The sequence below is a fragment of the Phascolarctos cinereus genome, unplaced genomic scaffold, assembly GCF_003287225.1.
Source record: "Phascolarctos cinereus isolate Bilbo 61053 unplaced genomic scaffold, phaCin_HiC Scaffold_1;HRSCAF=81, whole genome shotgun sequence".
NCBI classification, from domain to species: Eukaryota; Metazoa; Chordata; class Mammalia; order Diprotodontia; family Phascolarctidae; genus Phascolarctos; species Phascolarctos cinereus.
The window spans coordinates 117,001,877-117,028,091 of NW_027555514.1; the positions used below are offsets into that span (position 1 = coordinate 117,001,877).

At 39.2% G+C, this 26,215-nt stretch overlaps 1 protein-coding gene across 1 annotated transcript in view; it reads left to right on the forward strand.

Moving 5' to 3' along the window:
• Positions 1 to 17,555: 17,555 nt before the first annotated feature.
• The window catches only part of GRM8 (glutamate metabotropic receptor 8), an 886,817-nt gene continuing 878,157 nt past the window's right edge, over positions 17,556 to 26,215 (forward strand). The window contains 1 exon segment of the mRNA XM_021002389.2: positions 17,556 to 18,359. Within this exon segment, the coding sequence (XP_020858048.2) occupies positions 17,850 to 18,359 (510 nt within the window). The 5' untranslated portion in view covers positions 17,556 to 17,849.

Consider the following 26,215-nt stretch of genomic DNA (forward strand, 5'->3'; position numbering starts at 1 on the left):
TGCACTTTCCACCACACTGGGCTTCTTCATTTGGGACTAGGGAGTTAATATTGTAAGTAACAAAGGATGAAAAGCCCTGTTATGAACATTTACCCAGAGTTAGGGCAGCATCCAGAATTTAACCGTAAGCACTGGTGCCAGCAAAGACTAAAGGAATCTTTTAAGGTTCGGAAATATGAAAGGTGATACAGAGGGGGAACAGAAACAGACCTGAGAAGGTCAAGCCCAGGGACTGCTTTGCACCTGGTCAGTGCTCGCCTTGTCACCGGATTTTTTCACTACTTCCTCCTCACTCGCTACTCCCCTCTCCTAGCAAGCTCAGCCTTCAGATGTAGGATTTGACGCCCTCCTCCACACATCCTCCAGCTCAGACGCTTGCCCTAATTTCTCTCCTGCAGCTGCTGAACAATCAGATTGCTGGGTGAGAGAAGTGGCTCTTATCCTCTCTGTGATTCACACATTTCTCACCCAAGGAAGTGCAGAAATTCCGGGAGGACCCGGCTTTCCAGCAGACTGCAGTTGCCCACAGCTTCCTCAAGATGGAACTTTCTCACCAAGACAAGGCTTGGCGGCGGAGGCGCGGGCGGCTCCTTGCTAATAATCCCTGGCGAGGAGACCCGCTACAACGCGCAGAGCGCGTGCGGTGACTCCTTGTAATAGGCTTAGCAACATCTTCCTAGCGCTTTGGGGGGAGATGTTTTGATAACACCAAGAAAGGGGCGCGGGCGGGTGGGAACAGTGAGGGGGCGTGTTTCGATTCAATCGATGTCAAAAGGAAACCTGAGGGTTCCCGCACGGAAAAGGGGAGAGAAGAAAAAAGCACAGCCTCGGATGTGCTGATGTGGTTTCCTTCTGTCTTGAGTCCAAACCCGACGCCGGATCTCTGACTAATTTCAATAAAGCAGTGACCACCGCGGCATGCCCCACCTCATCTCATCTCACCTCACCTCACCTCACCTCACAGCTGTGCCCCAATTGGCCACCCATGTCTCCTGTTCTCGGGGTTTCATGGAAAGCTGTCTCCTGTCTCTCAGGAGTAACTTCGCTCCCTTGAGTCCTTTGCTGCTGCCCGTTAGGACAAACAGTCAGGTAGCAGCCTAGCACGGCGCGGGGATAAAACTTTGATGGAGATCTGCTCTAGCTAGTTCTGTTAATGAGTATATCAGCCCTTATTTTATTTTTTGAGGTGGTAAGAGAGTATTTCATTATTGTAATGTACTCTATATTGCGGTTGTTTTCAGAGAGGTGATCATTAGCTAGGATTAGTACCCCCAGCGGTTATTATAACAGAGTATTCTTGGTCTACTGGGGTCGGTTTCTCCACGCCTCCCCTCGCTCGGCTTTTCAACAGTTCCCACCCCACTTTGACCCCCCCCCCCGTGAAGTGTTTCTCATTCAGAGCTGTTCAACAGCTATGTAATTAACAGTCATATTATTTATTTTTATTCATTCGTTCTCCTTCCTAACCGTTTCAAGTCTAAGAGTTTTCATTTTCGTTGTAGCAGTGGGGAGGTGTGCTCTCCCCTCCTCCCCCAAGCATTTACATTTTTCGTTGTTATTCTAGCTTTGGTTTGGGCTGCAGCGATTTAGAGGAAGGGAAATCCACAACACACACACACACACGCTCGCGCGCGCGCGCGCACACACACACACATACTCACACAAATTCACACTCATACACTCAAAACCCGCCTCGGGTCAGCTTCGTGACATCGGAATCCGGGGTCTTTCGAACCTCGGGATCTCTCCTCTGCATTCCAGATGTGACTTGCTTGGCACGCAACGATTGGCGATTATTCCGCGAGATCCCGTGCAGGGAAAGCTCCCTTAGCCCGTGGCCAGGCTGAATGGCTGATAAGAGGTGGATTAGGAGAGTTAGACAGACCAATAGCTGCTGCCAGTGGGAGTATTTGTTATTCACATGGAAGAGACTTTGCGTTGTGCTCTGGAATCGCAGCCCCTTTCAGCACCAAGAACAGCTACAAGTGCAGCTCCCAGTCCCAGGCTCTCACAGCAGCATGCCCTGACATGGAGCTGCAAGCAGCCAAGGCGGGCTTCTTTACAGCACCCTCTGCCTGAAATAGGGTAAGAATCTGATCGTGCAGGAAAAAAAGAAAAAGAAAAAAATGAGGAAAAAGAAAATAATGAAACAAAAATTTCCCCTCCAGACCCAACAAAACATTATGTTTACTGAAAAAGGAAGATTCTCTCCTATTTTTTTTTCCTTTTCTTTTAATTTCGTAAATCCGTACGGTGGGCGGCCAGTTGCACCTCTCTTTCTTCCTGGAGTTTGGTGGTTGGATTTTCGCTGGGGACATGTAGCTGTTCACCGAAAACACGGGTGGAAACGGGTGGAGGCGGCAAGTGGGAGCTGGGGGCGGGGGGGGGAAAGGGGAGTATGAACTGGAGGGTGAGGGGATGCCAGGACATCTGGGCATGGTTTTGTTTCGGTTGATTTTGCATTGCAAAGTAAAAGACTACCCCACTTGCCTTTTAAAATGTTCTTTTAAATTTTAGGTTGAAGATCTTAAGACAGAGGGAAGGGGCTTAGCTGTGAACTCCAAGGTTTGGTAAAGTGGTCCCAAAAAGTTTATTTGATGTATTTGGGGCTGAAAGACGAAGGGTAAGGGCGTGTGTGTCTGTGTGTTTGGGGTTGGGGAAGCTCTGCCTGGGATGATATGATGTGCCAAGCAGCAGCATTTTAAGGAGCTCTGCCTCGGGCTACCTGCTCCGTATTATCTCCTGCATAGTAAGCCGACGCTGTTGGGGAAGATACAGTGAGGGAATGGTTTGTTGTACAGAATTTACAGGAAGGTATTTCCGAAGCTAGAGGCTTCTGTAGTGAATTCCGGGGACTTCTTGCCTTTCTTAGAAGAGCTGATAGATAACTAAACCTCTCCCTGACTCGAGATATTGGGGCGTGGGGTGGGGTGGGGGGAAGCGGTGTTTGGGGCTCAAGACAGGAAAGCAGGCACAGCCCTTCCTCCTTTTCCTCCTCCCCTATTCTCTACCCCCTTCCTCCGGGTGCAAGTTTTGTCTATAGCTCATGTCTTCTGCCATAGATTGCTCCTGGTTCAGTGGTGAGGTCGGAATTCCCCTCCCTCCCCCCGCTTCCTTACCCCCACCGCTCTCGTAGGTTGGGTGTCTTCCGATTGCCTTCTAAATGTGAAAACGGCCATGGCGATCTTAAGTGTGAAAAACAGGGCCCCCAAATGAGTTCCCAAAGACCTGGGTGCCCAGTTTTGTCTCCACTCCAAATCTATCCGGGGTTACCTGTGTGGGTCTCAGCGCGCCCGGACTGAGAGCTGAATAACGCTAGGCAGTCAGAACCTTCGGGTTATTAAATAGCTACCCCATGGCGAACAGTTTCCGAAGGCAGGGGACAGATGCGCTGCGTGGGGCTGGGAACTTAGAAAAGGACTGGAGAAAGGAGCGGACGCCAGAGGAACATGGGGAAGGAAATAGAATGAGGATCTTTCCCACGTCCCTCCCTTAGTTCTATCCCTAAGCCTAGCTCTCCTCTGCCCAGTGCCAGGGAGTCTTAAGAATAACAGGAGAGAAGTAAAGAGGGAAGGAAAAAGAGGGAATGGGGGAGGGGTGGGCTGACTGACATAAAATAGAGCCCTCTCAGCAACACAGAAAGCGAATGCATCTGCTCAGCGAAATAGCGCGAAGATCCCTTGAGGCTTGTTCAGCTGGTGAAAATATAATAGAATCACACAAAATACAGTCTGTCTGACACGTCCCGCTTGGTGCAAATGAAACGCAGGGGGGCTTTGCCAGGCACCGAGCTGCGCAAGATGACACCCCCGCGCTCTGCTGACGAATTGCTTCACCCGCTTCTCAAGTTTGTAGAGCCCAGGGTCGGAGGATTCCTCAGTTTCCTGGAACCATCACCGACAAGGGAGCTATCACAACAAAACAACAACAACAAAAACCCCTCCAACTACCAAATAAACTCTGGCTTTGGGAGGGAATGCCCTACTAGTGATTTTTAGGGGAGGGGGATTCTGTTCCCGGTGGCAGGGAAAGGCGACAGACAAAACAATTTGCAAGTGAATGTAGGATACCCCCAAATCAAGTACAGTAATTTGCATTGATTACTGACTTGATCTCATGCAAATCCTGCCAAGCATGCTGACGTCTAGAGCTGGAAAATGCCTCGCTGGCGCTGGGGGTGGATTTAGGCGAAGATTTTTTTTTTCCTTTCAAACTGAGAAAGAGCAATCAAATCATAGCTTGCATTTTGTCTGAAGGAGGGACGAGAAAACGGATAAAAGAGGAAAGGAACCACCAGTAAGGAACACAAATGCTTATCATGCATAAACAATTTAATGTCCTGTCTGGAAGTTCCCCCATTTGACTAAGAGATTGCTTATCGATAGTTGTTAAAGGGCAACAGAAATGAATCTTGGTCGCCTGTGTGTGGATAAGGTCCTTAGAGACCAGTGCAAGGTGAACGGTGAAGTTCTTTCAGGTATTCTTGAAACAATGATTATTTGGTTTGCTAATTTCCATGAGAAAGGCCTGTGATCCAGCAGGGAAAGCTGAGGAAACGTTTTAATACAAATCTTTCATGTCAGAGTAAATTATGGGGTACACTGTAGGTAAGCTGAAAACAAAACAAAAATACATTGCTGTGAATCGGTGAGAAAGAAATAGACAACAGAAGGGCCTCTGCAGAGTATTTATATAGATTCAAGAAAGAGGTGCTGAAAAATAACCTTCTGCAGGGATTTAGGCCCAATTTCTTCTTTCTGATTTGTACCAATTTTCTAGCACTTTGGTTCCTTGGAAAGCTAGTAGTAGGCAGCAGAAATAATCTGAAAAACATTGAATCCAAAAAGAACCAAAGGAGAGCTAAACTCCCAAAATGCATAACAAAGAAAGTTACAGGCTGTTTTCAAAGTTGTTATAGGGTAGCTGCAATTTGTACTTGTCGGCATCATAGTGGCTTCTGTTGGAATGCACCATTGCCTCCAGAGTGAAAGGTACAGAATTTTAACACATTTTGGGGTACGTATCAGTACAATGTGCTTAATTCTACTTTCTTCCTCTCTCTCTTTCCCCACCTCTTACCTTCAAGCTTTTTTTTTTTTTTAATAATAACTTACATCAAGGACATCTTGTTAAGGATTTGAGTTGCCCTATTAGAACGGCTTCAGAAAATGATGTTGCATTGGGTCTACTTTCCAGCTACAGCTGCAGCAAAATAATGTCCAGAAATATATGTCAATAGTTATGCTTGGAAAGACTTATGAACTCATTGATGTTCACTTCTTAGTTGTGGACTTGGCACCACAAAGGGAAGATACTATGCATATGGGTAATTCATATAGAGTTGGAGAAGCCACTTCATTTTGTTCCTGAAGGAAGCTTCTCAGTTGAGAAGGGATTGGATCAAGTTCTTTTTTGGATGAAGTGAGAGCTTGCCATTTTATAGGATTTCAGATTGGATTTGCACTAACTTTATGGGCCTGGATCCTTTGAGGCAGCATGATGATATCATAGGGCTAGAAAGGATCTTGAGAAGTAATCTACATCCCTACCACAGGGCCAGCCATCTCAATGAATATAGGACTCAATAGATTGTGGGTGGGATTTGAAAAATATTGCTAGAAGGCTCTCTTCCCTGAAAATTCTTCTCTACTGGCTTGCCACGATGAGTGATATCCCAGTCATCAAAGGATCATTTCTCAGAGTTATGAAAGTTAGCTCCAGGTATCACTTTTTACAAGAAAACAACACAACAAAATAAGACAAAACAAAATCCAGGAGAAGTAACCAAACAATAACACTTCCGTGTGATTTTTTTTTAAAATCAGAAATTAGCCACTTAGCAAAGTCCCTAAGGGAAATAGAGAATATATAAGGCTTAAAGAAGGGAGGAGGAAATGTTTAAGACAGGTAGGAAAGGTCACCATGGGGAAGTCCCATAACCTCTTGCTCTTCATTTTTCTAATCTGTAAAAAGAGAATGATAATATCTATTGCACCCACCTCACAGAGCTGTGGTGAGGTTAAAATAAAATATGAAGGTAAAGTCATTTGTAAATCTTAAAGCATTATATAAACACCAGATACAATTATTATTAAAACAGTTAAAAGTAAGAACAATTAGAAAATAATCTACAAATATCAAGAGAATTTAGTGACATATAGGTTCATAAACTGATCACACTCCTCAAGCTTACTGATTTTGTTAATGGGCAGGATGGAATTCAGTCTAGGGAATGCTATCAGTTTTAAAAAAACATTCCTTTATTTGAAGTCCATTATTTGTAATTTCAACACAAACATTCATTTCAATTATTATAGAATCTCAGAAAGATCTCAAATATTATCTAGTCCAAGACATTCCTGAACAGGAATTCCCTCTAAAAATACCTGACAAGTGGTCAACTAGTCTATGTTTGAAGATCTACAATGCTGGGGGATTCATTGGCTTCTGAGGCAGCCCATTCCATTTGGGGATAGCTTTAATCATTAGGAAGCTTTTCCTTGTATTGAGACAAATTATTCCTCTATGTAACTTTCATCCATTGCTTTTACTTCTGTCCTAGTTTGTGTTTGCTCTCTGGGATCAAATCAAGCTAAATACTCTTTTGAATGACAGTCCTTCCAATATTTAAAGATAGGTATCATAGACACCCCCTTCCCTCCCAGAGCCTTCTCTTTTCTAGGCAAAATAAGCAAAATTCCTTCAAAATAATGCTTATATGCCATCATCTCCAAGCCCACTCACCATTCTGGTTGCTGTGTTCCAGTTTCACTCTGGTTTGTCAATGTCCTTTTAAAAATATGACTCCATTGGCTGTAATGCTTTAAGTGTGGTTTGACCAGAACACAGTGCAATGAGACTTATTTCTTTCATTCTGGATATTGTATTTTTTATTATTGCACAATAAGGTCACATTAGCTGTTGTTGTTTGGCTATGATGTCATGCTACTGACTCAAATCATATTGAGCTGGTAGTGTACAAAAAACCCCCAGATTGTTTTCACAGCAGCTGTTGTCAAAACTCCTTGGATCTTTTTCACATAAACTATTGCCTAGACACAACTCCCTGAAGTATTTACTCCTGCAACTACACGGTCCAGTAGATAGTGCACTGGACACAGTTAGGAAGATTTGAGTTCAAATCCTGCCTCAGGCACTTAGTAGTTATATGACCCTGAGCAAGTCACTTAGCTGCTGTAGCCCTCAGTTTCCCTATCTATAAAATGGAGATAATAACAGTACCTACCTCCCAGGGTTATTGGGAGGATAAAATGAAATAATATTTCTAAAGCTCTTGGCAAATCTTAAAGTGACACATATAAAGTATAGGACTTTGCATTAAATTTAAATTATTAAATTTAATTCCTATTAAATTTTCTCTTATGGCATTTGATCTCTCATTCTATCTTGATGAAAGGTGACTTGTCTGAGGTCACCTATCACTCAAGTCATCAGTTGCTGTGACATGTTGCAAAAGGACAGTATCAAAATAACCAAGAAACAAAATATTCATAGGATCCCAGAGCTTGAAGTGGAAGGTACTACAGAAACTATCTAGTCCAACCACTTCATTTTATAAATGAGGAAACTGAGGCCCAAGAAGTTAAATAACTTCACCAAGGTTTCATAGGTAACAAGTATCAGAGGTGAGATTTGAATCTGGGACCTCTATCTACATTAATTTGTGATGTATTTGCCTGGGACATTACCATACCAACTTTACCACAGAGTTGTTAGCCTTCCATCTCCAGTTTTCCTTTTCTGATACTTAAAGAGAATTTTATGCCCTGGCCTTCTTTTCTCCACTCAGAATATTTTCAGTCCTCCTAACCTTTCCTCATAGTTGTTACTTTTAACTCTTAAATAACATTTGTAATTAACTAATTGTTTTTTCTTTGTCATCAAACATTTATTAAGTACCTCCTATGTGTTGTGGATCAGAGTTACAGGAAAATACAAAGTTTAGGTAAGGAAGGTTCCTTGCAATCATGACGCTTACAGTCTAGAACAGAGATTAGACACAGGCATAAATCGTTATCATGTATACTGTTATGTATGCATATTAGAGAGCTGCAGAGGAAAATTGTGTGTGAGGCCTGTGGGGTAAGGTTATCACCAATAGAAGATCAAGCTTTATAGAGGAGATAATATTTGAATTGGGCTTTAAAGGATGAGTTGGAAATTCAGTATGCAAAGAAGGAAAAAGAGAACATTTCAGGCATAGACAACAATAACAACAACCCAGCAGTGGTTAAGCACAGTCCATGTACTAGGGGCAGATAATAGTCTAGTTTGGACCACAGGACATGGAGAGGCTGCCAATGTAGGATGGCATCAAATTTCAGAGGACCTTGAATATCAGACAAAGAAGTTTGAATTTTGTTCATTAGGCAATAGTCATCTGAAGAAGGTGTGTGAGGAGAGGAGTAAGATGACTAGATCAATGAACAAGGAAGACTAGTTTGGTAGTGTTGTGAAGGATGGATTAACAAGAGGGAATGGTATTCTGTAAACCTTCTTTAAGTTCTCCATGTTATTTCTTTTGATGCAATGGCCTTAATTCTCCACTTATTTGCTCTTATAAACTATAAACATTAGTGATCTTAAGAAAACATGCCACCTTCCAAATCCTTTAAGTTTAGTAATAATTCATGTTAGAAGCCTCCCCCAAAATCTAAGCACTGCCATAAATAATTCTTGAAGGGTTTAGAGGAGGGTTTTGTAATGTTGTGTGTGTGTGTGTGTGTGTGTGTGTGTGTGTGTGTGTGTGTGTGTGTGTGTGTGATGCACTCAAACACATCATGGAACTCTTTGGCAGTCTGATGAAATCTATGGAGCCCTTTTCAGAATAATGCTTTTAAATGCAGAAAATAAAACACCTAGAGTTACAAAGGAAACCAATTAGATTGGAATATACTTCTCAAGACATTTTAAAACTTTAACTCCAAGTTAAGAATCCCCTGGCTTAAAGGGTCCCTGAAGCAAGATCCAACTAACTTCATCTTTGAGAATGATCCACTAGAGGAGATGAGATGTCCTTTGAAAAGTTTGACTTGGGATTTCAGAACGTACATTTAAGCCATGGGAAGACTATGCAAAGGCTATGATTCATTTCCATTAGAATTTAGTTCAAAATGAGTTAAGAAAAACCTTTTGTAGTCTAATCTATCATATTAAGTTAAACATTAATCAGTCAGTCACCAAATCTTTATTTAGCACTTACTGAATCCATGCTGTGGACTGAAGTTGAGGAGAGATCAATAAAAGGAAACAGGCAGGGTTCCTGACTTTGAAGAGTTTCTAATATAATTGGGGTAAGAAGAAATGCACAGGAGAAAACTAGAGAGTAAATGGTAAGGTGATATAAAGGCAAGTTCTGGGCAATCCAATCTGGATTGTAGATATAAGAGCCAAGGGAAAGCAAAGTGATGGAGTGAGTGATTGGAGGGCCAGGCTAATCAGGTAAGGCTTCATCTGAAGTGTTCTAGGGCACCAAGTCTGCACAGAGATCACTTTTCAGGAGCAAAAAGGAGCTTAACATCTCTGGAAGGAGTTAGAGCAGAATAGAAATTTGAATTGTTACAGCTCTGAGGTCAACCTTATGGGTTAAGAGCTGAACACAAAACAGTATTGTTTAGCTTTGTAGCAATGCAAGGTTATTATTTTTCTAAAATAAAAACTATTTAGCTAGGTGATACAGTACATAGAGCCTCGGATAAGGAGTCTGGAAAACATGCCAGCCTCAGATACTTACTAGCTGTGTGACCCCAGTTAAGATTACTTAACCTCTGTCCTCCTCAGTTTTCTCATCTATAAAATGGGGATAATAATGACACCCACCTTCCAGGGTTGTTATGAGGATCAAATGAGATAACATTTTAAAGACACTTTGCCAACCTTAAAGTTAAATATAGTTGGATGGAAGTAATAGTTAAGAAGTTAATCATGGAATTTAAGTGATGAAGTTTTGAATGAATAAACTATTGCAGTATGCATATTTTCATCTCAGAAAACAAAAAGGAGTTAAAAACCCAAACTGTATTGGATTATGCATTTTATCAACAGTTTTGATTGCATTCCCAAGGTAAGCAACAAGCACAAACATTGAAAAAATTGTACTGGATTAATATGGAGAAGACTAGTCTGAACTAGTGATTACAAGAGTTATGAAACCCTTAAAGAACTTCAAACTGATTAATTTGAAGGACATAGACTAAGTGGAATTAGGATAATGAGTTATCAACTACTGGCATCTGCTTTAATGAATTTAGAATGATTTGTAATTAGCATATCATTTGTTTTTATGTAAAACCATGTCTTTAGGTTGTTTGAAAACAGTTTGTTCTCATTAAGTATTTTCAACAGTCTTCTTTAATCTTGTTCTTGCCGTTAAGACATACTAGCCTTGACAAACCTGTTTGGTCAACTGAACTCTGGCAAACTTTAGCCTAGCTTTTATAGAAATTATGACACATTCTCATTAAATAGAGTGAATTAGTGAGGAATAAATAACCTTTGAGTCACTTCTAATCCTAAGAGTGTGTGGGGGGGAATAAAGATGTATCTGATTGGGAAAATATTTAGCATCCTGATGGTTACTGTCCTCAAAGTTTGTGGAAAGCTTTGTGAAATGACTACAATATTAAACTTGCTTTGCTGACTTCTTATAATAGCAATGTCTTATGTGATTCAGAGGGTCTGAACTAGGATGGATGAAGAGAAATTATAGAGAAACAAATTTATGGCTCAATGGAAGGAAGAAATTCCTAAATATTAAAGTTCTCTGAAAATGAGATGAACTACTACTGTTAGACAGATAGTCCATCATCTTCGACTACCACTTGTTAGGGATTTCATATAACGGATTTATGCTTTGGTCCAGGGTTGGACCAGAAGGCCTTTGAGATTGCTTCTGATTCTAGAAGTCTATGATTCCACCTCTTTAGAAATGTTGAGGTGCACATTTCAGAGTCAATCTGTTAAAAAAAAATTCAGGTGAGGTTTCTCCTGTTCTGTCATTCTTTGCTCTAGCTTTGCATGTCCTCACCTGAAGAATAGTAGAAAAACTCTTTAATTCACCCTGTTGCCAGTGCCCATTAATCAACTTAATTCAAAAACTCAGAGCTAACAGCAGGCCAGACTCTAATGACTCAGAGATAAAGGCAGAAGAAGTGTGTGCATGGCATAAAGCAATTTTACTGCCATGTCAACAGGGCCAAGAACCCATAGATTTGGTGTATGGAATACTGTCCATGTAGCAAGCAAACAGATAAAATATTGGTGACAGGATGTAGAAAAAGAAGTAGTAAAGGGGATATCTCCAAGCATTGTATCTTGTGAATTTTGAGTGACTTTCAGAGGCCACTTTCATAGGGGATATCAAGCCACTGAATATTTTAATTTATTTAGTGCTCTCTACAGAGAGTGCCATTGAATTTATTAACAAATATATTAAAATTGTATATTTGTTAAGTGCCCACAAAACAGCATACTAGGCACTGAGGATACACAGGTAAAAAATGGCCTAGTCTTTGCCCTTTAGATTACATTCTAATGGGGGGGAGTGGTGGTAGATAAGACATGTATACAAATGTATATTGCTAAGGAGAGTGATAGCGGCAAAAGGAGACATTTAGAGAATACGCGCTAAGAAAATGTTAGGAGAGAGATTCATTTCCTCTGGGAGGATCAGGGAAGGTTTTGTGGAGGAAATGGCTTCTGAGTTGGATCTTGAAATGGTGCCATGGGCATTAAACCCAAAGCATATCCCTGGGTTCAGTTTTTCATCTTCTTAGGGCCTGGTATAGCTGAAAGGCCAATAGTTTGGAGAAGTTGAGGCAACTGTCCCTCATGGCTACAATGTTCTCCTTCATCTCTGCCTCTTGGAATCTTTGGTTTCCTTCAGGACTCAGTGCAAGTGTCATCTTCTTTTTATAGTGTTTTTTTTGGTCCTCCTAGTTGCTAAGGCAACTTCCCCTCCCCTCCCAAAAAACCCCTACCTTGTATTAATTTTGTATATATGCTGTATATAGTTCTATGTGTACATGTTGAATCTCTATTAGAATGTAAGCTCTTTGAGGGTAGAACTATTCCACTTTTCTTGTGATGTCTCCAGCAACAGTACAACCAGCACAGCAACAGGTACCTAGTGAACCCTTATTAAATATTAGTTGATTGAGTGAATAAGTGATGCCTGCAGTTTGGGCCAGGAGAGACCTCACCCATAAGTGAATGGGATAGATTTGCAAGGGTTTATGAGCAGTTGGCTGTTTATATCTGGTCTGAACTGATAGTTGTGCAGCTTTCCAACTCATCTTGGTTAAAGTCCATTGTTATGAATTCAGTGAAGATCAAAGCAACCTCTATATAGTGGAAAGAGTAGTAAGTTTGGAGTCAGAGGGCCTAGATTCAAATCCTACTTCCAATACTTAACCTCTTTGTGTCCTTATTTCCTCATCTGTAAAGTGAAGGAGTTGGCCTAGCTGGTCTTTGAGGTTCCTTCTAGCTCTAGAGCTGTGAGAACCCACTGTTCTGTTTACTGGTGGTCTCAACAGCTGATAGCAAATATGGCAACCAAACATTATGTTGTCTCTTTCTATATGTATTGGCTGCAGATTGCCTAGCAGTACATGAGATTACATCCCATAGTAAACTGATATTAACTAGGCAGCAGTTACTATAGAAAAAAAAGATTTTTTTTAATGTTTTGCATACTCAATCTGAGTCAAGTGTGCCAATTGAAAAAAGAAAACTCATACGGTCTTAAAATAAAGAAGGCAAGAGGTGAAGGTCTTACTGTTTTATGTGCTGGTCAGAACATGTTTAGAATGTGTATCCAGTTCTTGGGACCATATTTTAGGAAAGATTTTGATAAACTGTACTGTATCACCAAGAGGGTAACCAGGATCATGAGGGAAGCCATGCTATTCAAGAATCAAATGAAGGAACTGGCAATATTTTGCCTCAGAGAATAGAAGACTGGGGGGGAGGGGAGGGGAACATGATTGATGCCTTCAAAAATTTTAAGGGTTTTCATGTCAAAGAATAATAACTAGAGCTTTTCTTCTAGGCCTGTCAAAGGCAGAAGTAGGCTTATTGGATGGATGCACAGAGAGGCAAATTTTAATTCTTTGCCTCTTTGGGTCTCAGGTTTCCTATTCTATAAAATAAAGGAGTTGGATTGAATGACTTCTAAGATATTTTTCCCTCTTGAATCTTGTGATCCTAGTATAACAGGCCATTCTTTTGAAAATTAAAGACTCAATAACTCTTTCCTTTAATGAACACCTGGTGACACTTACTCTATGCCAGGATAAATTCATCCAGAAATCCAAGCTTGCTTCATTAGTGTTTCTTTAGGGCCAGCTCTCTGAGCTCAGCTCACTAGGAAGCCTTGGACTCAGAAGAAGGTGGTAGGAAAAGTGAATATAATAGGAGGAAGGTGGAAGTCCTGGCATGGAGGAGGAATGGAGTAAGGACCAAAAGTGAAAGGGAATGTGTCTAGGATAAGACACAAACTATTCAGCTTTGTATTTAAGGCTCTGCAAAGTTTAGCTCCTACTTACTTTTACTGACTTACTTCACAGTATGGTCATTCATAGAGCTCCAATAAAATGCTCCAATAAATGCTCCAATATGCTCCAATAAAACTGGACTTCCAGCTGTTCCCTGTACTTGACATTCCATTTTTGCCTTTGGGCATTTCGTCAGGCTGTTCCCCATGTAGGGTATACCCCTTCCTCACCTAGATCTCTCAGAATCTCCATCTTCCTTTGAGGCTCAGCTCAGTTTTCCTTTCTTATGCAGCACTTTTCTTGAGAAGCAGCATGGATGAATGGTTAGAGTTCTCAACTTGGGAGTCAGGAGGACCTGGCTTTAAATTTGGCCTCTGACTTTGATTAGCTACACAGCTATGGGCATGTCAACTAACTTCTTTGAATCTCTGTTTTCTTATCTGTAAAATCGAGGCAAAAATACCTGTCATACCAACCTCATGGAGTTATTTTAGGATTTAAACAAAGGCAGAGTCCTATCTAAACCTTAAAAGCTTTACATAAGTATTAGTAATTATTTTTGATTCCATGCTTCTCAGTTGTCAGAGAGGATCAAATGAAATAATATATGTAAAATACTTTGCAAACCTTAAAATGACATATAAATTTTTGCTACAATTATAATAATTATTATCATAGTATATTATTTTTCTTCAAATTATTTTGCATTTACTCCTTTGTGTACATAGAATGAAAGAATCCCAGAGGTGCAAGGGACTTTAAAGTTCATCTAGTCAGTCTGTCAATCAACTAGCATTTATTAAGCATCTACTATATGGCAGGTACTAGGCTAAGAACTAGATATATTAAGGAGGGGGGAAATAATTATCCTTGCTCTCAAGAAATTCATAGTCTAATGGGGAAGAGAACATGCAAACAACTATGTACAAATAAAATATATACAAGATAAGTTGGAGATCATCAACAGAGGGAAGACCCTATGATTAAGGAAGGCTCTAATTGAAGCATGAATGCATTCTATAGTCTTCCAGAAAAGTGCTCGTTTAGTTTTCACCTGAATACTGCCAGTGACATGGAGATCTTTACCTTCTAAAGCAGACCATTTTTTTGTTGTTGCATAGTACTGATTGATAGGATGTTATTTTTTATTGATTTGAACTCTGCCTCTTGGTAATTTCCAACTGTTGGTCCACCTAGTTCAACTTCTAACTAGTTTTTCATTTTTGCTACAAAGAAGAATAATTCAAATCCCTCTTCCAAGCAAGAGCCCTGAGATAGCATATGTTTTTTTCTTAAACATTTTCTTTTTCTGATTCCTAGGATTTCCTAACACTCCTCTCCCCAGTCCCTTTGTTTACATAATTTCCTCTGCCTGGAATATTCTTTCCTTTTCTCCTCAGCTGTTCTTGCTTCCTAGTTTGGTGTTCTTCCCATTAAGCGACACTACCTTCTAAAATAACAGATATCAAATTATCTTGTCATAAGACACTTAAATACTTGCCTTGGGTAGTTAGGTAGACTTCTTGAGCCAATAGTGTAGGTCAGAATTTCCTTGAGGAGATCTGAGGCCATTTTCAAACTATGCATGGGAGTAATATATACCCTAGCAATGTAATGTAAGCATTAGGACAGAATACAAGACTAACACTCACAAATGTTCTATTTCCCCAGTAGAGTGTGGACATGAGGACCAACTCTATTTTGTTTTTATCACTATATCCAAAGCTCTCAGCCCAGTGCCTTGCAACTTGAGTTGAAAAATAATTGGTCCTGGCTGCCATTTTGGAAATACATTAACAAAATTCAAGATATATTGCAGAGATTGTAAAGGTAAAGAAATAAGTGGAATCATAGGATTTTGAAGCTGGAAGGGTACCCAAAGATAATACCAATCAGAGCTGGCATCAGAGTTGCTTGGTTAGCAACTTGGTTAGTTGTAGAACTAGGAATAGAACCGTGAGTATCTGTTTTGTCACCTCTTACTCTCTATTATTCTAAAATTCTCTTGGGATTATCTTTGTAAAACAGACTAAGCAAATTCCCACCCAGGCTGATAGGCATAGTTTTGAAAGGAAGGGAGCTACGAATTGAACTGCTTTCTTTTGTTCAGCCTAAAAGTAAGTACAAGTGCAAGTTACTTCAAAGATCACTGGAGAAATAGTCAATTGTCCTCTGATCACATCCCCATTGTGACTGCAGGGAGGAGAGGAAGGAAGCATTCATAGAACAGAAATTAAGCAGGGGCTCAGAAAATACAACCAGATGTTGATAAATAAGGAGAAAAAAGATGAAAGCCCCTAACTCCAGGTCTGGGAACTGTATAAATGAGTTACCAATGAGCATTAGGTTAACCAGGATGCCAAAACAAGTTCATAGAATGTTTGACATTGATGGGATCTTAGACATGATTGAGTTCTTGTCTATGCCTGCATCTACTCTGCAAAATCAAGTGACTATCTGGCTTCAGATTGAGTATTCCCTAAGGAGTGTCCATTACATTTTCAGTAAGCCCTAATTTTGTTAGGCACTGCTTCCTGATTAGTCTTCTGAATCCCATATTCCTATGACTTCAATACATGGATTCTAGTTATCCCTTCTGGAGTCACACAGAGTAGGTTTATTCTCAATTTTTTATGACAGCTCTTTTAATGACTAAAGGCAGGAATCATACTCCTGCTAAACCTTCTCTTTTCTAGGCTCAACATTTCCAGTTTTCCAAGTAGTCCTTATATTACAAAGTCCCATCACCCTGGTCATTGGACTTTAGGCATACTTCAATTCAACTTTGGATTTTTTTTTAAATTGGATTGACTCTTCAACTCTGATTGACTCTTCAAATTCTTTTGCATTCCTAGTAGCATGCAAGTGCCTTGAGAGCAAGGATTGTGTTTCCTTTGTAAGCTCAGTATCTAATATAGCACCATGAACATAGTAGGTACTTAACAAATATTTGCTTAATAGAATAGAATGTAATGCTAAATAAATTATTTACATTTTATTAGTCAGACTAGAGTGAAAGTATTTAAAAGGAGTTTGACTGCTTTAAAAGTCACATAATTAAAAACAAAAACAAAACCTTTCCAGCATTTTAAAGATAAAAATCCCCAAAATATAATCTCCTATTAGGAATTATGGGATTATATTTTGCACTCTGGATTATTTCCAGTTTTTATGGAATAACCATCATCCCCATTGAGATGGGCAAAATCAAGAATCTGTTTAATTGATTTCCAGTTCTGATTTGTTCCTAGTGATTCTATGATCAAGCCATGTTTACTTCAGAACAACAATCATGCTTATTGCCTTCCACCTAAGCAAATTAATAGGATATTTAGACAAAAGTAATAGGAATATATTGATACATAATCCTTCTTGTGTGTTTAATTTTCATCTCTTTGTTTTTTTTGTTTTTTTTTTTTTGGTCAGACCATGATGAGGTACATCTATGGGAAATATCTGACACTCTACATTGAATTTCTTTCACAAGCCATGAATCTCATACTCTTTTAGTATCCTTGAGTAGATCTTTTTTTGTGATTGAATAGTCATTTTTTTCTCACTGGGAAATCTGAGGCACCAAATAAATTTCACTAACAAATGACTGGCTCATTGAATACATCACATAAAGAATCTTTTATCATGATTTTGTAGACAAATTCCAAATAAAAAGCACTGACAGATGTTAAAAAATTGAAAAAAATCACCACAAATTATGTGAAGTTATCTTAACTTACACAGAATTTATTGGAATAAAATGGCAAATAAAATAGTTTTTACTTTAGGAGCACCAACTTAGTTTTTGATACTTTGTATTTTCTTTGCTCTGATGGCATCATCAATCTCACCCTTAATAGCTCAATGTAACCAGGTGTTTGAATCCACAAGAGGATAAAAAGAATTAGTTTCTTATTGAATGGGAAAATAAAATAACCAAAAATTAGGTGAAGGTAACCATGCTTTTAAAAAGATGAAAACTCTAGGCTCATTAAATTGAATTCATCTACTATGTTTTTTCTTTTCTTCCTTTTAGGAATAGTTCTTCTGCAGGGCTGACTTCATGTATTGTTGAGCTCATCCCAACATCAGAACCTCAGATATTCTAATTATCTCATCAGTCCATGGGAGTTGAATTGATTGACAGAGAAACTTGAATCATATGGGCCCAATGGAAATTCACTGTGAAGCTCATACCGAGAAACCTTGCTGAAACACACAGAGCCCTTACTTCATGGGCCCTAATGGTAGCCTTCAGAAGGTACAGCTTCATACGGTCCCCTTCCTTCTGCAGCAAGAATAAACTTTGGGTCTTGGATTACAATACCACCTGTGGAGAAAATGGTATGCGAAGGAAAGCGGTCTCCCTCTTGTCCTTGTTTCTTCCTCCTGACAGCCAAGTTCTACTGGATTCTCACCATGATGCAAAGAACTCACAGCCAGGAATATGCCCATTCTATTCGAGTGGATGGGGATGTTATTTTGGGAGGACTATTCCCTGTCCATGCAAAAGGAGATAGAGGGGTGCCTTGTGGAGAGTTGAAGAAGGAAAAAGGGATCCACAGACTTGAGGCCATGCTATATGCAATAGACCAGATCAATAAAGATCCTGATCTCCTTGCCAATATCACTCTCGGGGTCCGAATCCTGGACACTTGTTCCCGAGATACTTACGCTTTAGAGCAGTCTTTAACATTTGTGCAAGCATTAATAGAGAAAGATGCTTCTGATGTGAAATGCGCTAATGGAGATCCACCCATTTTCACTAAGCCCGACAAGATATCAGGGGTCATAGGTGCTGCAGCAAGTTCTGTATCTATCATGGTTGCTAATATTTTAAGACTTTTTAAGGTAGGTAAAATCTTTATTTTTCCAATCATCTGGGATGCAAAACCTTGTAACTTTAATAACAGGTTCAAGAAGAAAGTGAAGGGAATGCATTACAGCTTGGCAAAGCAACTGTTGTGTTTTCATTCATTACAAGGACTACTTTCAGAATAGTATTCATGGCAAGCAAGGCAAGAGGTACTGGACTCCTTTCCTCACCATGCCAACTGAAAGTGCTTTCTTATTATTTCCCCATTTCTCTAGCTTAAAAAGAGTGGTGGAGTCGAATTCCTGCTCCATTTTAACCCCTGATATTCAGGTTCTTGTAACTGTTGTTATGTTCAATTATGGATTGACACTTAGCATTCAGAGCACAGCTTTCGGAAGTAAGATGATCCTATGGCAACATGGGGAAGAGAGGAAATAGTATTGTTAAATATTAGGACATGTGGATATGTTAATTGCATTGGGAATTTTATGGGCAGGTTTGTTTTTTTAAAAAAATCAATGGTATTCTCTTCCATTGTCCATAAGTAAGTGAATGCATTGATTATTGCTGATGCTTTTTTTTGTACTATAAAGAAAGTAGTAGCTTTGGTATTCTATGATATTTAGCATGGGAAGTCTTGAGATCTCTTCCACCTTGAGGCTCATTTTAAATAAGATAGTAGTTCCATCTATAGGAAGGGACATTTTACATGAGTATAGTAAATGCCTAACACATTTATTGCATGAAACTTGTCTATAGTGTACTCTATTCTTGAAATATCAGGAAGTTGTTAGTGAAATTGGTCATGTATAGGATGTTCTGTTCTGTTAAAGTTTCAAATCAGAAGAAATAATACTTAATACTAAAGTAAGAAATACCCTTTAGGAGACATGAGGTTTATAAAATTGTCAATTGCTACAGCCTGAGTATTATAAAGCTTTGCTAACTCAAACTGAACTTTTTCAGTTATAAAAAAATCACACATGTGATTCTTATTGCCTAAAAAGTTCAAAGTAAGTGTTACAAATCAGAAATTTTAGCTTCATGCTAAATTAAGTTTCAATTAAGATAACTGAAAAGACAGATAGAAACACTTTGAAAATTATAAAGCCCTATACAATTACTTAGTATTTTTATATTTTGAATTTTTCATTACTTTGCCCATCTTATTTATTAAAGCCCATTATATCCTCATTTATAATACATATGTCCCTTGAAAAATAACAAAAGTACATTTTCTTAAAAACACTTTACATTTTGACTTTTCACTAACAGAGACAAGACTTCTTCTTTATCTTATTCTGACTTAATGAGGTTTAACGGCATTTTCTTTTCATGTTTGAATTGTTTCCCTACGCTAGTATTTTGTCAGGAATTGAAATCATATTCACATGCCTTCAGTTTGAAGAGTTTATTCTCTCTCTCTTTTTCAAAAGTTCTGTAATAATGCTTCATGTCACTTCAAAGATCACCAACACGAGTCAGAAATCATATTCACCAGTTCTTTCAGTACCACTGAGGCACTTATCAATCAATAACCAAGCATTTATTAAGCTCCCATTGAGTACCAGGCACTGTGCTAGGCATTTTGTTGTTGTTCAGTCATTTCAGTCATGGCTGACTTTTTACGACCCTTTTTGGGGTTTCTTTGAAAAGGTACTAGAGTGCTTTGTCATTTCCTTCTCCAGTTCATTTTACAGACAAGGAAACTGAAGCAAAGAGGGTTGAGCAACTTGCCCAAAGTCACGTAGTTAGTAAGTGTCTGGGGTCACATTTGAACTCAGGTCATCCTGATTCCAGGCCCAGTACTCTATCAGCTGTGCCACCTACGTGCCCATGCTAGGCATAGGGGATACAAATACATTGGATGATTTGAATTTCCTGAGGGATATTAGACATTCTCTTATAATCTTATGTGGGGTTTCAATTCCCTATTAAACACTTTTGTTTTATCCTTCCCCTTGTAAAAAACATTTTCCTCGGCAGAGAAAACAAAAGCAAAATATGAATTGCCTTTAATCTACCATGCATTGTTATCACCTCATAGACTCTGAGCAGTGGTCCTATCTTTTATTTTATAGCTAAGAACATTCTTATTGTTCTCAGCTTTTACTTTTCTCACCATCAACTTTAGCTTGTAATTACTCCTCTCTCTCTCTCTCTCTCTCTCTCTCTCTCTCTCTCTCTCTCTCTCTCTCTCTCTCTTTTTTTTTTTTTGCTTTTTGGTGAAGCAATCAGGGTTAAGCTACTTTCCCAGGGTCACACAGCTAGTAAATGTCAAGTATCTGAGGCTGGATTTGAACTCAGGTCCTCCTGACTCCAGGGCAGGTGCTCTATCCACTGTGCCACCTAGCTGCCCTTACTCCTCTCTTTTTGTATTCATCCTCTATTACTTGCCCTTGCTTTCATTTTAGGATCGTAGGATCCTAGCCCTAGAGTTGTAGATGACTTTAGAGTCCAGTTTCTAATTTATATAAGAGGAAACTGAGGCCCAGAGAAGTTGTGACCTATAGGAACTAAGTAGCAAAGTAGGGATTGACACTTAGGGCACATGAGTCCCTAGTCAGTGGAACAGTTCAGTATTCTTTCTCTTCTACCATGTCCATCTCTTTTTTAGCGGGGTCATTGTCAGTCCTCTTGACTCTTGTCCTGCTGCTGGACTATGATAACTCTGGAGGAGAGAGTGAGGCTGATGACTTTGTGCAGTTCTGCTTCCCTTAAACCTGATTCACACTCAAGTCAAGACATCATCCTTGTGATGTCATTGGTTTTCTTCAAGAACAAAGGCTGAGCAACAACAACAACAACAATCTTTTTAACAATGTAAGTTGATTGATGAATTCCTTGTGCATCCACACTGATCTCTTTGGATGGTTTTCCCTCTCATTCATTAACAAAAATGTACTTATATGATCAGAATTTCATTTTTGAAACCTCATTGCCAAGAGCTCTCTCTTTTTGTCTCATCATCTCATATCACTCAGATGCCTTCCTTTACTATCTCCTCATTCACTTATGTATCACACAAAGAATGCTGGTCCTTTTTCTTGCCTAGGCAAACCCCTCTACATGCATAAGTGATTCCATTCTATCTTATCTTCTCCAGCAGCTTGTATCTTCTATCATTCCCATCCTCTACGAACCTCAAAACTCATCTTGTCTACTGGTTGCTTCCCTTCTGCCTACAAACATTCCCATGTCTCCTCCATCCTTAAAAATAATGCTAATTTGATCAGTGGGTCCCTGCTAGTTATTATTCTGATTCTTTCCTCCCTGTCCTGGCTAACCTCCTTGAGAAAATTGTCTATATTCTTCGATGCCTCCATTTTCTTTCTTGTCAGTCTCTTCATAACTGTCTGTAGTCTGGCTTCTGATTTCCTCATTCAACTGAAACTCCTCTTTTCAAAGTTACTAATGATTACTTAATTGTCAAATCTAATGGCCTCATCTCAATCTTTAATCTTCTTGACCTCTCCCTACAGCCTGTCAATCACTGCTTCTTTGATACTCTCTTCTCTCTAGATTTTCATGATATAGCTTACTCCTGGTTCTCCTCCTACTTGTCCAAATTCACCTTCTCAGGTTTTTTTTTGTTTTTTTTTTTTGCTGGTTCTTCATCTGGTTTGCATCCAAAAACCATGGGTACCCCTCAAGGCTCTGTCCTGGACCCTCGTCCCTTCTCCCTCTGTACTACATTTTTTGGTGATCTCATCAGCTCTTACAGATTCAATTATCATTTCTATGCAGATGATTCTTGGATCTATTTATGTAGTTCTGACTTCTCTCCCTACCTGCAGCATCATAAAAATGGAACTCATCTTTTCCCACAAACCCTCCCCTTATCCTAACTTTCTTATTACTGCCAAAGGCACCATCATCTTCCCAGTCACCTAGGCTAGCAAGTTAGGGGTCATCCTTGACTTTTCATTCTATTATACCCCCTGTATCTAATCTGTTGCCAAGTTCTCTGATGTCTGCCTTCCTAATATCTCTCATACATTCTCCCTTCTCTTCTTTGACTCTGCTACCACCCTGGTAATGACCTTTTTTACCTCTCATCTAAACTATTGCAAAAGGCTGGTAGTTTGCTTTCCTGACTCAAGTCTCTTCCAATTTTACCCTATCCTCCACTCAACTATCAAATTGATTGTGCTAAACCCCAGATCTGATAATATCATTCCATTGTCAATAAACTCCAAGACTCCTTATCACTTCCAGGGTCATATATAGCATCTTCTGTTTGGCTTTTGAAGTCCTTCATAATCTAGCCTCTGCATACCTTTCCAGTCTCATTATACTTTACTTCCCTTCATGTACTCCATGATCTATTGACATTGGCCTCCTTGCTGTTCCTCCAAAGATAAGATACTCCCTCTCCTGACCTCCTCCATTTTCACTGGCTCTTCCCCATGCTTGGAATGCTCTGTCTTGTCATCACCTCATGGCTTTCTTCCCGTCTCAGCTAAAATTCCTCCTTATGCAAGAAGCCTTTCCTGCTCTCCCTCTCAATATGCCTTTCCTTAGAAAACTTACTCTGTATACATCTTGTATATACACAGTTGTTTGCAAGTTTTATGCCTCATTAGTAAGTCCCTTGAAGGCAGATATCATTTTTACCTTCTTTTATATCCCTAGTACTTAACATAGTGCCTGGAACATAGTTATTACTCAATAAATGCCTAACTACCTTTTTCTCTGCAATTATGGAGGAGAAATGAGGTTAAGGGAATAGAGTATCTATAGCCACTTGTGAACACATCGTGGAACTTATCTAGTTTGACATCATTAGACAGATGAGCAAAAGGAGACCTATAGAAGAGAAATGACTTGCCTGGCAGCATCTACATGGACCTGGTAATGGTGCAACATTGCTCTATTCCATGGACACACAGGCTTTGCATTTAACCTTAGCCAGTTGTTTCACAAATGTCACAAGAGGGACAAGATGTAGCCCAATCTGACTAGTGGTGGGGGAGACTCAGCATTTGTGTCTTCTGGACAGTGACTTATTGTCATGATTTTCATATATAAGGGATGGTATATTGTCATTATAATTCATATTAATATGATGTTAAGTCATTAGAACAGCATAGACCTAGTTGGCCAAGTACATTATGATAATCTATTTCTGGGATAGAAACCTCCCAAGTGACTAGCAATCACTTCCAAATTCATGCTCTAAACAAAATACATTTTCTATTCTATAACTGATACCTAAAATACATACAGGTACCTTTAGTACTAAGATGATAAACTATTTTAAGAATTTCTCAAGTACAGAAGACCTACATGTCTAATATTCCATAACTCCTTATACTGATTGCTAATCCACTTTAGAATCCAAGTCAAGCCTATGATTAATTTCTTTAAAGCAACTTTATGTGACAAGACATAGATAGGTTCCTTAGATATCCACCAGAAAATTAACCATCATTTGTCACTCCATTTGGCTAGGGAGCAGCAGTTGGCTCTCCTTAACTTGTATGTAATATGCCCTAGAGGGATCACTTTCTTGAATCTGAGCCCAGGACCATAGAAATCTCTCTTTAAGAAAGCATGTTTGGGCTTTAAGAGGAAAACTTAGGACCCTTGTCTTAATACTCCCTAGGATTTAGTATGTGATGAAGTTTTAATCCCAAGGCATCAAAAAGCATTATAGTACAGTGACACCTCATTAATTCAAATGTCGCTCATTTGGAATTTGTGATCATCAGAACAGGCTGGGAGTTGACCTTTGCACTCACTTTGGCTAGATAAATCAATGTTATATCACTAGGGAAAAAAATCAAACTTCTTGAGTCTTCTTAAGAACTAAAGTTTTTTTCAAGTGCTTAAGAAGCACCCATTTATATACAAACACTTCATGTGCTAAGTACAAATCATTCATTTCTATGTGTGAAAGCAGGTTGCTTTGCTCAGTAACACATTGTGGTTATTGTATGCTTGGAAGCAATGGAATATGACTTTTAAAGTGTAGATCTTTAAGAGATTCAGACTGGCTTTCCCCCCCATTCTTGTTAAGTAAGTACTCATGTAAAAGAATATGCATTATGTTTGTGACATACTATTTATTAGAGATGATCTCAACTTCTATTTTTTCTATTCATCTTAGTAATATATTTCAAAACAGGGTAGCAAAATATATTAATCAATCACTAAGCCTTTATTAAGCTTCTACTGGGTGCTAGGCACTTTGCTAAGAACTAGGTTTTCAAAGACAAAAAAAAATATGAAGAACATAATCCCTGCTCTCAAGAAACTTACATTATATGTGTGTGCATTGACCAAGAATAAATTTTTTAAATCACAAAAATTATTTCAGTTCTTCGTTACAACTATTACAAAAGTTTCATGGGATTTAAAAACTGTTATCAAGGATATTTGGATACAGTCTGTAATTATACCTGAAAAGAAAAGAAATGTCTTTTTATTTTGCCAGATAGTATGGTTCTATCAATTAAGTGGGCAAATAGGTCTTTTCCTAAGGGTAGGGGCAAAAGGGGCCTCTTGTGACCCTTTATTGATTCAGACTACAATGGAATGCTATTTACAATCTTATTGCATAATGGAAATCAGGAGGTAGCTGTCATGGTTTCAGAAGACAAATTGCTGGTAGCTGAGACAAATCATAGCCTCCTTTCTCTTCTTAGTGTTCTCAATTCACAGCTAATGTGTATCTTACAAGCCTTGTTACTTAAATCAGTCTACTCAACCATTTCAGATAGTAAAAATGAGTAAAAGTGGTAATTTGGGTGACCCTGCATTAGAAAGCATGTTCAAGTGACCATTACTCCTATTATTACTCCTGAGCTGTGCATTATTTAATAAGAGAACACAACTTCTAAAAGGGCACACAATTAAAAATAGGTCTATACAGCAGCTGCTGTGATTATGGCCAATAAAGACTTGAATCCAACCAGGCAAGAGTCAAAAGAAAAAAGGCCACGATCCAGACAGAACATTTGAAAATCTTCTTTGTGTTTTGTGTACCTTGACTTTCTGGGCAAGCCTGTAGTGTATCTGGAGCCAAGCGTCAATCTCAGCCTTAAGTCTTCCTAAGTGACCAGAAATCAACCTTTGTTAGCAAAAGAGCCTAGCTACCTGAGAAGAAACCTATGAAATAACCAAGGTCTAAAATCATTGCAACCTCCAATTTTAAATAGGAAAAACTAAATATAAGGGCCGCTAGGTGGTGCAGTGGACAGACAGACCACCAGCCCTGGAGTCAGAAGGACTTGAGTTTAAATCCAGCCTTAGATTAGCTGTGTGACCCTGGGCAAGTCACTTAACCCTGATTGCGTCCCCCTAAAAAAAGGAAAAACAGAAATATATAAAAAAATTATACATATGTGTATACACATCTGGCAAACACATTTGTATATATATAAATAGCATTTATGTAATACTTTAAGGTTTGGAAGGTTTACATATATTCTTTCATAAGACTTTCACTATTATTATCCCTATTTTGCAGGTGAAGAAACTGAGGCTGAGAAAGAGTTAAGTTACTTGCCCAGGGTCATGTAGCTGACAAGTGTCTAAAATAAGGTTTGAACTCAGATCCTCTATGACTCTACTTCTAACATTTTAATCTGCTATGCCACCTATTCTGATACCCTTCAAATACCCTTCAGATACTTCTCTGGCAAGTCCTTAAGACTTATTTCCTAAATCATAAGAGAGTTGCCACCTGCAATGACAGAGGGAGTTGCCATTGTGATGAAATCATAGATCTTTTGTTTGGCTTAGATTTATACCTTCATTTGAGTGTGGAACTTCCTGTACATAGACTGGTAACTTTTTTGTCACTTTTAATTTTAGAGTGTTGCCTGGGGCACTGAGTGGTTAAGTTATTTACCCAGGGTCACATAGCTTGAGCCTCAGCTTCTGG